Raw genomic sequence first — 12,055 nt, forward strand, 5'->3', positions numbered from 1 at the left:
GAGCACTTGCAATCATTTATCATAGGTGGCTAAATTTGTCAAGGACTTTTATGAGAATGGTGTAAAAGGTTGCACCAGTCATTCAAATAGACTACTCATTCGTAGCTAGAACGTCCAAAATGTGCTGCATACTTTGGGGCTGCAATAAAAAAGCCCCACAATTAAATGTATTCATTTACAATAGATGGCGCTACAATCTTATGGTTCAAGTCTCGGATAAATGTTACGCAAAATAAAAGTGTAGCATACTTTTACTCTGTTCAAAATTAAAAGCATTATCTTAATGTAGCATACTTTCAGGCCAAATTATTAACCATTTAATTTGATTATACTTGCAGCTTTCTCCAAAATGTTGAAAGGACATGTGTTTGAACAAGAAGGAGGGAGGTCTACGGTATTCATGGATTACAATAATTAAGTTTCATATTTGTATAATAAAAAAAAATCGAAAAAAAAAAGAATGTGCGTTTTTATTTGGTAATACTGCTAATGGCTGTCAAATTTCCGTTTGCTTCATGCGGAATCAAGTGCCCCGTAGAGTATGCAACATAATCGTGTTTTTGTAGATTATTGTTCACCTTTCTATTAGCCATAACACAGCCAAATCCTTGCGCAGGACGATCGGACATGGTGCTCTGGGCTTGTGAGGACCTTCCTCATGTATCCCCATTAACAAAATATGAGGTCATCTAAGAATCTAGGACTTGTGTTTCTTCAGTTTCAGGCTTGCCTGCCGGAAAGTACAAAAATCAGTTAAAACACACAAAATTGCCAATATCCCGCAACCTACCGGGACGATTCGAGTGCATTTTTGCCAGCTGGTAGATCTAGTGACCCCACTTCTCTTGACATTAATTTTGTCAGGATATGCAAGGATACGGCCGAGTAATACGCATTTTTCTTCGTAAACAAAAGTCCTTATTACTCAGCTGATTGAAGGACTTTTGTCCTTCTGTTTGCTAACTATTTATTTGTAGGATCGAGACTATATTGTGTATAAAGGACGTGCCGATAGTCCTTCAAATGGCCAAGTTACGGGGTCCACTGGCCAGTTTTCGACCATACCCCTTGCAAAAATTTGGGGTAAAATTTTTGGTGGAATTTTAGAATTTTTTGAATGCCAATCGATAGTATTGCCTTTTTGAAGACTAAAAATGTAAGTCCTTCCAGGATACGAATCCTGGAATATCCTTTTTTTGCAACATAAATCTATTTTTTTTTTTTAAATAGGTCCAACTTGGCCGAATCTTGATGGATTTTTACAAAACTTAGTGCGTCAGGCTCAGAATAATCAACTACATATATACACATGCAAAGATAAAGCGGTTATCTAAGGATCAATCTTTTTTATTTCTCAAAAGAATTGCATACGTTGGGTTTGTTCTTGTATATCCTGGCGAATCTTAGATAAAACAATCCAGACTATGAAATGCTACCAACTGATCCATCTACAAATGTGTAAGGTACTGTCAATCCGATGCCGCGTGTGCCTTTTTTCCGCTGTCAGATCTATTCAGTTGAAGCTCACCTCCCTCCTTTCTCATTGTTTTATATAAACTGAAACAAAATTCATTAGCAAATATATTATATATAAATATTTATACAAACATACTTACACATTATACATAATGTATAAAGTAAAAACCAAAACAAACAAAAAAACAGGTCCAGCGAATTTCTATGCGAAATTGGAGCAGCTGCTGTTGGCCACACCCATGCGCCTCCAAAGTTTTATTCAGTAAATGCAAATTGGAGCTCGTTGTCAATCATTGTATCATTGTTTGGCCTCTTTATTTTTATATCTCTATTCTCTCCCTATCTCTCTCATTTCGCATATCGATCCAGCTGCATGCGCGTCTCTAAGGTAGGGAGTTGGCCTGAGAGGGAGGCGGCGAGGGGTCCGAGTGTATTTATTACAGCGCTTCAACGCAATTGCAGTTTGTTTACGACTTCCTCGAGCGGCATTATTATTAACCAGTTAGCAGTTGGCCGGCTCTCGACTGATACGCTAAATGGCCAATATGTGACGCTAGCTTTGTCATGCATTGCTCCAGCTGCGCCTTCCTCAGCTTCCCCGCGTTGTGCTTTACTCCTCCTCATTGACTTCTACTCCAATGCGGCGAGTAGCCGGTTTGTCGCTTAAACGTTTGACTGAATTTTGTTATTGTTTTTCTTATATTTTCATTTCATTTAAGTTTTTTGTTGTTGTTTCTTCAATATTTGCATGTTGTAATTTGTGTTATGCAGCGTCGCTCAGCTGTGGGCTCTGTGGGCGAGACAATGTGCAATTGTTAGCCGGGCAGCGCAATTATTTAGTTGGTTTTTTTTTTTGCACATTTTTAAACCAGCCATAATCTTAAGTGGTTTGCAACGAGGTGTTTTCACAGCACCACTGAATGAGTGGCGTATCTGCAATTAAAGTTATATTAATGATAGATAAATTCATAACGTTGACAAATTCACATTTCGCAATCGGCAATTATTAACATGGCCTAGCAGAGGCGTTTACTTAGACCTAGCCAAGAATCTGTTTCTGATTACAAATGCAAAGTTAGAATCTTTCAATATTGGCAAGCCTCAAAGCGACATATGAAAAGGCCAGCTAACATTTGCTAAGCAGGAATTTCAAGGCATATGACTAGCACCAATGCTAACTATATCAGCTGTTAACTGTTATTAATTAACTCTTTTTGTTTTGCTCACCTTTGGGTGCGTTCGCTGCCCATTGACTGCCTCTAAACGCCTTTGCGTGTCGCGTGACCAAAACAAGTTTGTTGCCTGAGTCTTTTGTATTTGGCTATTTTCTTGAAGCATGTCTATTAATAGTTGCTATCGCTGCTGTTGCTGCTGTCGAGATTTATGGGTTTTGAGTAAGGTGGCTATGGTTGACAAAGCAATTTTTGGCCGCCTTTTAATTAATAGTTCGCTTGCCAAACTATCATTGCGCCCATATTGCGGCTTTTGTGTGGCGCGCACTTGCTCTGCTGTTGCCACATGTCTGCGCAAGCGTTGACAATGTTTTGCTAACGACCTTGCTGCTCCACATCTGCAGCCAGGCTGACCCACATCGCGAGCGCAGAGATCAAGTTGGCGAGCAGTGTTGGCAGCAGTGGCATTAACTCTAGCTGATGCGTGCAACAACCTTTTCTTCACGCTTCGACTGCAACTCACGTGCTGCCGACAGCAACTGTTGCTGTCGTCGTATTTGTTGTTGCTGTGTTGGTTTTTGCGTTTGTCTTGAACCTGAGCTGCCGCTAAATATAAATATAAGAGAAACATAAATATAAACATAAATAAATAAATATTTCAGGCATTTTCCTTTTGTTTATGATGTGTGTAAACAAAAGATTTATTACAAAAAAACATTTCTGGCATTATTATAACATTTTATATATACAAATAATTTGTTGTTGCTTTTATTATCTTTTTTGCCTGTCTTTCTTCTTTTTTGTTTATCAAATTTATTTTTATTACTTCTTTTCAATTTACGTTGTTTGTTTTGTTTTTGTTTTCGTGCGACGGCTGCTGCTGCTGCTGTTGTTGCTGCTTGTGCAATGCAGAGGCCGCTGCTGCTGCAACAGTTAAAACAAAAGCAACAATAGCAACAGTTGCCTGCCTGCGTCTTGCTTCACTTATGCGTAAAATGTTTGCCTGCTGTTGTTGTTGTTGTTGTCGTGGCTGGTTTTCGTATCGTTTATGTTTTTGCTATTAAAATAAAATTTGAATTTGGCATGACACTTGCGCGCATTATATAAAAACAAAACGGTGCCGCCGTCGCCTTCGCCGCCTCACTGCAATTTGCTGCTGATTGAAACTGTTTGCGCATCATTCAAAAAAAGGAGGAATGAAAAATATTACGCATACGCCGCGGACGCCGCATGCTGCGCGTAGCCGAGACAATTGTGAGATTAGCCGCGCACTTACAGTCCCAGTGATCAGCGACCCAGCGGCTCAGCGGGCACTCGGACTAAGGCCTAAGCCAAACACTTACAGCTGAGCAACAACAAACAAGTTGATTGCGCTCAAGGTATAAGCAGCGACAGCAGCACCATTAAACAGCAACAGCGACAGCATCAATTAAATCGAAAACATTTACCAATTTGAAAACGAGACAAAGACCGAGAAAATTAAAAAAAAAAAAAAAAACACAACCTATTTTTTATCATTTTGCATAATGCAACTTTTCACAATGCAACTCGTTCGCTTTTCAGTTTTCAGTTGCTCATTTTTAAAAACGAGAGAGAAAGACAGAGACAGAGAGTGCATATGGCATAGTTCCATTGACATTGTCTTGATCTTGATGAGGTCTTAGCCCAAGCCTTGAGCAACACTTTTCGTTAGCAATGCCATTGACTTAATTATGATGTCAACTGCCAATTGTTCCCCAATAATGGATGATGAGTTGTTTCAAGTAATGAAAAGCTCAAGTTGAGCAAACACTCAACAATAGTTGACACTTGAATTAAATCTATTTTATAATGGGGAACTGAGCTAGTATAAATTATGATAAGAGAACACAGCATTCAAGTGGTAAATGTCTATTAAAAATTTAATAGATTTTTGAATATAAACAATAACATTTATGGCGAGGAAATATGTGTAGGAATGTGTTGCAGATGATTTTCAGATTGCCTCAATAAAATTGTTTTTATTTATTTTTTTTTTTTTAGAGAGTCAAATAGGCTGATCTTGAATATATACATCTAATGGAACATTGCTTCTATTATCCTATTGTATATCTAGTGGATATCCCATATATATTTCTATAGCTATCTCTTTAAAATTGTCACATTTTAAGGATGTTATATCACTACATTTATGATATAAGTAATCCGCCCATTTATCGTACAGGCTTATCTAAACATGGGCGTGCCTTTTATGGGCAGCTGTAAATTTGTTAGCAATCGAAGTTATAATAACAACAACAACAACTCTCGTCCCTCTTAAATGTTTTCTTGAACTCGAACTTTTGGTTTAGTTGCAAATTGTTGTTGTTGTTGTTGTAGATATGTTACCTAATCGTTGCAATTGTGGCAGCGTCTGGTATCCAGTTTTGGTAACAGCAACTGTTACAAGTTGCTTCCTCGGCGACGGCTGCTGCCGGTGCTGGCGCTGCCGCTGCTGTCTGTCTGGCTGGCTGCTAAATAGACCTGCATGCAACTAGGCAAGCCAGGCAGCTGGCTGTATGGGCAGCTGGGCAGGTGGGTGGCAGGGGGCAGGTGTTAGAGGGGCGTCACGTGTACAACTGATGTCGGCTGCAGATCTTTTTGGCACACAAACACACAGAGCGCGAAGTCAACGAGCGAGTCAATTAAAGCAACATGTTGCAACATGGTCGACCGAGTGACTTGGACTTCAGCTGAAATATGCAACTGAGAGCTGCAGCCGTAACCCCAAGTCAGCAGCCAACAGCCAGCAGCCCGCAGCTCGCAGCCGCATTCAACATTCAACTTGAACAGGAAGTGAGGCGTTATTGTTGCTGCTTATCGGGCCGATGATGAGATGCTTCCTTGAGATTTATTTGGCATCAGCATCGGATGCACACAGACCCCGTTGTCTGATGCTGCTGCTGCTGCTGCGTCTGCGTCTGCGGCTGCTGCAGTGGCATTTGCAATTGTAAGCGCCTCTGTGGCAAGTTCATATGCATTGGCTTTGGCTCTTGGCCTCTCGATTGTCCCAATCGTGCAAAAGTCACAAAAAAGCAAAAATAATAATACAAAAAGCCAAAAAAAAAAAAAAAACCAAATGAAAAAATGCCCATTTCAGTTATGGTGGGAGGCGAGATGAGACGAGGCGCGGCGAGACTTATCTGAGGCCAACTTCCGCGTGTCATGAGGCCCGAAACTTTATGAGTTGCTTCTTCTCCAGTTAATGACCAGCTAATGGCAGTGTGACCGGAGATGGCAGAGCTCTTGCGCAATCGATGGATTGCGAAGAGGCCAATGAAAGTAAAAGGAGGACGATGCTGCAGAGGCGCAGTGCATAAGCGAACCACTGGGGTGGCTTTCGAGTACTTAACACAATTAATGAAAAATATCACAGTTGGTTTTTTACGTATGTTTTTTATTATTTTCATAACTTTTTTTTTGTAAGTTTTTCGCTTTACATGAAATTTTGTACAATAGTTTACGATGTTCATAACAATACATATATGTCTATGGGTTTCGGTAATGTACATATTTACAAACCTTCAACGATTATTTGTGTATGTATTTTTATTTCTTTTTTTTACAATTTTTGAGCATCATTCTTCATTGAAGTTGAATTTCAATGGCAAATCCAAAAGGCCAATTATCAATTTTCATAACTTAGAGACAACAAACGCGCGCATGACTAATTCGTACACTTAAGATATAGATACAGGTGAAGCAGAGAAGGCAGATGAAATGAGAAGTAAACGGAATGTGTCAACAGAAATGCAAACGATTCGGGATGAGGTAATGCCAATGCTAGACTTAAGTATTAACAATTTGCGGCAGCCAAAAGCAATCAAGAACAATTGCTTTTGGCCAATGGAAGCCAGGAATGGGGCAGTTATTAGTTATGTATCAGTGCTGTCGCATAGACTTGCGATATGTGAACGGAGCGCCTGTCACTTAGTCCCAGCCGTGACCGTGGCTGATTGGCACCCAAACCTTTTCCCACACTGGCTTCCAGACCTTTTTCCACTCTTGCACTTTGACCTCCTTCCAGACAGGCACCTTCACCGATTGCCATTCATCCTTCCACGCCTGCTTCTTCTCGGTGGCCCAGACTTGTTTCTTTTCAGTGCGCCAGATTTGTACCTTCTCCTCTACCCAAGTTTCGCGCTTCTCCTTGATCCAGATTTGCTTCTTGGTGTTCTTCCACACCTGCACCCATTCATCCTTCCATTCGAGTTTCTTGTCTTCCTTCCACTCTTGCACTTTCTCTGTTTTCCATTCTTGCACCTTTTCGGTTCGCCATTCCTGTTTCTTCTCGGTGCGCCATTCCTGCTTCTTTTCAGTGCGCCAGACCTTCTTCCACACTGGCTTCCAGATGAGCTTTTTGCGCCACAGATCGTGACTGGTGTATTCCCAGCCCTCGTGATCTTTGCCCAGGAACTTCTCGCCAGGTATGCCCATTTTCACCTGGTATATTCGAAGTTTATGTTTGTTGCTGTTTATGGCAATTGTTAAGCTTCTTTCTTACCCATTGTGGCTCGAACATTTGCTTCCAGTCTGCAACCTGTACTTCCTTCCACACCGGCACCTGGATCTCCTTCCAGAAGGGCACTTGGATCTCCTTCCAGACGGGCACCTGAATTTCCTTCCACACGGCCACCTTGGTGGGCACCCAAATGGGTTTCGTCACTTTCTTCCATTCGGCCACTTTGACGTCCTTCCATGCGGGCACTTCGCGCTCCTCAATTTTTGGCTTCTTTATGATTTTCCAATCAGGCACTTTCTCCTCTTTCCAAACGGGCACCTATTCAACATTTGGGTACCGCTTTAGCTCTGATCCTGATCGCAGTCCGGATGTCAAGCTTACCTGCACTTCCTTCCATATTGGCACCGAAACCTTTTTCCATTTGGTTTCCCATGCCTCCTTTTTTATCGTCTTCCACACCTGCACCCAATCTTCCTTCCATGTTAGCTTCTTCTTCCACACACCCTCGGGGGGATGTGCGTAGGCTATGCTGAGGATAAGCGCGCAGCTGGCGCTGAGTAGCTGTGGGCGGCAGAGAAGCGCAGATAATCGATTAAATAACTTTTCAAGTTGAAGTTTTTCACTTTTTGCACATTTTGATGCATATATTATATTGATGATTCATAATTATTCAGTATTTATATATATTTTTCACACAGAAATTCATTGGTTATTTATAGGATATTTCAACACGGAATATTTTTGCATTTATCGTTCTCCATGGGTTCGCCACACTAACCAACAAATTTAGGGATCTCATGCTTGTAATCCCTGTACCACCAACAGCGCGTTAAAACAAAAGAGCTGAAATGTGCCTCCGATGAGGTCTTCTATGAACACTATTCGCATTTCCCTACATGCACATCTATTTATATTTTGAATGCGAAGCGCCAAAGAAACGCAGCGGCGTCGACGGCGCAGCAGCGCAAAACAGCAACAATTTGCCCAAAATACCAACAGCAACAACAACAAGAAACAGCAAGCGGTCGCTGCAGCAGCGACGCCAGCAGCGACTCTTTGGTCTTTTGCTGTGCCTATCTGTCATATGTGTGTGTGTGTGTCTGTGTGGGGACACGGTCGAGCCGCCGCCGCAACCGCAATCGCTGCCTCTGCTGCTGCTGCGGCTGCAAAGCTCCCAGCCACAGTCACAGCTTCAGCTTGAGCTTTAGTCTCGGCTGAAAGCGTTCGTTTGTCGCCCAATGTGCAAAATGCACGCAACTGCTAACGCCGACGCCGACGCCAGCGTCGCTGCCCGCGTCAACGAAAGCGAAAGAGCCGCGAAGAGAGTGAGAGTGTGAGTGAGAGTAAAGCGCAGCGCGAAGCTCAAAGAGAGCGCTTAATGTCTGTTTGTTTTATCTTTCGTTGTGTGACGAGCCAAGCCGCCTGATGAATTGGTCTCGGACTGACGAAGATTGCTCGGATTTTCCCAAGGTAAAGCAATCGCAGCAGCCGTATATTCCAACTTTTGACCGCTTGGTCTTGGACTCTTTGAAGTGTGCGTTGGCTGATCTCAAGCGTAAATGTGATGTTTTGGGGCCGAAGGTAGAATGTGTCGACGCGTTCACAGACTACTAATTATGTTATTAATAATGATGTACAAGATATAATTACCTGCTGACCGATACTCGATAAGGTCAAATAGGGCTGTGGGCGGTTGTCGGCTGTCGGCTGCTACACTTAATAGTTAAATAGCTACGTGCGTGCACTTCAGACGACCTGTTTAACTCGGTTAACTTCATTTCAGTGACACACACAATTAGCACAGTTCGGTTTTGGCCTGCGATTCGCAAAAAGCAAAAACAAAAACTGCCAACAGGCGTTTGTGTAAACAAAAATAAGAGAAGCAACAACAGAGTGACCTTCGCAACGGGACGCAGCATGAAGACGTATAGCAATGACGAGGGCAATAACAGTAACACCAACAACAGTCGATTGTTGGTGCTAGTGCGCCGCTTCAGTGGCTCCGGGCTCTGTGGTCTGGGGGCCATCTTTGTCTAGCACTAAATGGCATTTAACATTTTTTAGCATGGTAATAAGGTGCGCGTTTTATGGCAGACCCTCAAACAAAATATCACACAAATGGCCACTATATAGTTTAATAAATACACAATTAACACTTTCAGCCATGAAGAAGAGAGAAGATAGTCGATGGTTATGCGTTAATATGGCGAATTTAGTGTGCAATTTACAGTTTGTTGAAATGAATTCTAAGTGTGGTCGCATTTCGCTAGAAGCTTTTCGTCAAATGCCAAGTGTTGCCAGATCGGGTGTGTCTAACTGCAATGTGCATCTTGGAATTCGCATAAATTATATGCAGAAACTGTAATTGACAGTGTCCACAATACCTACAGAGTTTGCATTATATGCACAACAATCAACAGGGGCAGCAGCAGCAGCAGCAGCAGCAACTGTGGTTACATCACATGCGAAAATCAGTGAAGGAGCAGCGGCAGGAGATGGGGGAACATGCATGAAATTGCAGTTGCGGCCTTCAATGCAAAAATGAAAGAAAAGAAGCACACAACAGACAAAACCAACAACACTGGCAACACCAACAACAACGGCGACGGCGACGGCGACAACAAGAAAAGAAACGGCGAAAAAAAACCGAAACTTGAAATTAGGTAAAAATACACGACACAAATCAAGGAAAATGAAACAGATAATAATGAAGAATGTGCAACGTCAGCAACAATGAGAGCCAAAGCGTAGCTCGGCTCAAGCCAGGCCCAATCAGAGGAGACCCAGTCCCACAGTCCCACAGTCCCGTTGCCACTTGACTTAGTTTTGTTTCGGCTTCAGCTGCGAATTGCACTGCCACAAAAGAAATGAAATGAAATTGAAATTGAAATTCCTGTAACGTGCACAACAAAAGCAGCAACAACAACAACAACAACAACAAAAAGGCGACAACGACTTGTGGAGCGAGTTTTGTTTGCATTTAAGTTTTTGTTTTGCTTTTGATTTTTGGTTACACAGTCGTCTGAAGTTTCTTTGATGCGAAGATGTCGTGCACGCAGGCAGGCGCTACAGGCGCCGAAAAACACCTTTCGCTGTCGCTGGAGTCCCTGCTGATTGCATAATTAATGGCATCTTATTATTGATCTCGACGTTTATTTAGGTTATATGCATGGCCAAACATCTTGGCATAAGAAGTCGAACTAGTTTTATTCCCTCTTTTTTTTCAATGAGCGCCCGCATCACTTGAAGGACTTTTATGGTTTAAAAAAAATTGCTCATAAATAAAACTATTACCTCTGCGTTACAACCGTTAAAGCTTCGGAAATGATTTGAATGTCTATGTTGGAGTAGGAGTTGTAGTTGAAATAGCAAGTTTGTATTTTTATTGGTCATAATAGTAGACAGTTTTGTATGCCGTAAGCCTCGTTTTTAATTGGCACGCCTCTAAACTCATATTTTAGTCATTTTCTAAATGATTCTCTGTATGACCTAAGGCGTATCCAAAGCATTGAGAGCTATGAAGACATTTGAAATGATACAGCATAAATTTAGAGCACATTTACATTCCTATGAGTATATAAAATCCCATTGCTCAATCCGTTTAATCGATTACACTCCAATTGGAATTACCTTGAAATAGAAGTAAAAGCGCTTTATAGCCATTTCTAAACTTTTCATGTGGATCAGGCCAACATTCAGCTGGAATGTTGCAACAGAAACAAATTAAAGCGATTCAAACATGCTTTATGGCCTTCAATCGGTCCCCTTTAATAGACGCTAATTCCAATTGGACACCAATGTGAAATTCCACTTTGACTCTCGTTAAGACCTCTTCCTGCAACGTCATCGCCATCGCCGTCGTCAGCGTCAATTGTAAGCGTCTTTGACATATTGCGCTTGTAATTGCTTTTATAGCTTGACTTGGCTTGGCTGGCGTGGCTCGAGGCACATTCGGTTGCTCCAATTCGTTACATGACCGCACATCACTAAAAACCAAAGTCGAAGCCGAAGCTGAAGCCGAAACTGAAACTGTCGATGGGGCAGGTGCGCATGGGTTGAGTGTTGATGGTAATGTTATTGTTACCACTCGCGTGCAGTTGACCCACATATTGAGCGTAAATGAAATTACAGCCTCCAAAGCAGATTTCTTGAAACTGTTGCCCCGGTTCACCGGTTGCATCATCCCATTTCGAGCCGTAGCCAATTAGGTGCGTCGTTTTGTCAGCGCAATTTCAATTAAATGCAGCATTAATTGCTTGGCTACGTTGCAGATTTAGATGCTAGCTGCAGGTGGTCAAGATACATGACTTTTGACCATTTACCACTTGATAAATGAAATCGTAATCCATACGATTAGCGACTCGTCTGAAAAAGGTTCGCTCATGCGTGTGCGCCAAGGTTGATCGGTGGAACAGGTTAACAACGGATCAAGACACAGATTCGCAACGTCCCCAGTATTATCGGTATATTTATGGCAGTTGTTGTGGCAATCCCAGACAGCTGTAATCTCGGTCATAAGAAGACGTCAGCAGAAGAAGACGTCGAGACGCGGCAACTAAAATGCAGAACGAGCTTTACGTTTTGTCCATTGAGGCGTTGTCCTGCAAAAGATGCAGCCGAAAAACCGGCTCAGTGGCTCACTGGCTCAGACCAGGCTCCAAATGGACATTACGCAATGGACCAAGCAAACGAAGCCAAGCCTCAGTCAGAGGTCTCGCATTCCAATTTGCGTAGCTGACGTCTTGCAGCTGCACATGCGCGAATTTCCTCATCTATAAGCCGCTTGCCATGCACTGAAGACACCGAAGACCGAAGACATATTTTTTACGACTGCCATTTGACAAATATTGCTAATTAAACACCGTTTGATCATTGGGCAATTCGATGGCCAGGCTCTGGGCACACTTTAAGCGGAAGTGTGGGTGCC

At 42.3% G+C, this 12,055-nt stretch overlaps 1 protein-coding gene and 1 long non-coding RNA gene across 3 annotated transcripts; both read right to left on the reverse strand.

Annotated features, from left to right (window-relative positions):
• Positions 1-1,342: 1,342 nt before the first annotated feature.
• LOC149268385 (uncharacterized) lies at positions 1,343-10,244 on the reverse strand. 2 transcript variants are annotated; one of them, XR_016270255.1, is made up of 4 exons: positions 8,779-10,244; positions 2,704-3,254; positions 1,617-2,409; positions 1,343-1,557 (listed from the first exon to the last, which is right to left on the reverse strand). It is a non-coding gene; the product is annotated as an uncharacterized LOC149268385 (long non-coding RNA). The 2 variants fall into 2 exon arrangements; XR_016270256.1 differs by lacking the exon at positions 2,704-3,254 and having other exon boundaries at positions 8,779-10,241.
• Positions 6,043-8,064, reverse strand: LOC108617589 (uncharacterized). The gene is made up of 4 exons (XM_018013420.2): positions 7,907-8,064; positions 7,510-7,689; positions 7,171-7,446; positions 6,043-7,109 (listed from the first exon to the last, which is right to left on the reverse strand). Exons 1-4 carry the CDS (start codon positions 7,925-7,927, stop codon positions 6,597-6,599), a joined length of 990 nt encoding a protein of 329 aa, XP_017868909.1. The 5' UTR covers positions 7,928-8,064; the 3' UTR covers positions 6,043-6,596.
• Positions 10,245-12,055: the final 1,811 nt, after the last annotated feature.

Source organism: Drosophila arizonae, chromosome 5, assembly GCF_054131065.1.
Source record: "Drosophila arizonae isolate 15081-1271.41 chromosome 5, UAZ_ARI_1.0, whole genome shotgun sequence".
In the NCBI taxonomy this organism is placed as follows: Eukaryota; Metazoa; Arthropoda; class Insecta; order Diptera; family Drosophilidae; genus Drosophila; species Drosophila arizonae.

Excerpts from the sequence above, each read along its gene's own strand:
- LOC108617589 (XM_018013420.2), bottom strand. The coding sequence starts at position 7,927 with ATGAGATCCCTAAATTTGTTG. Across the intron at positions 7,447-7,509 it reads CAATATGGAAGGAAGTGCAG|GTGCCCGTTTGGAAAGAGGA; the intron begins GTAAGCTTGACA and ends AATGTTGAATAG. Across the intron at positions 7,110-7,170 it reads AAATGTTCGAGCCACAATGG|GTGAAAATGGGCATACCTGG; the intron begins GTAAGAAAGAAG and ends CGAATATACCAG.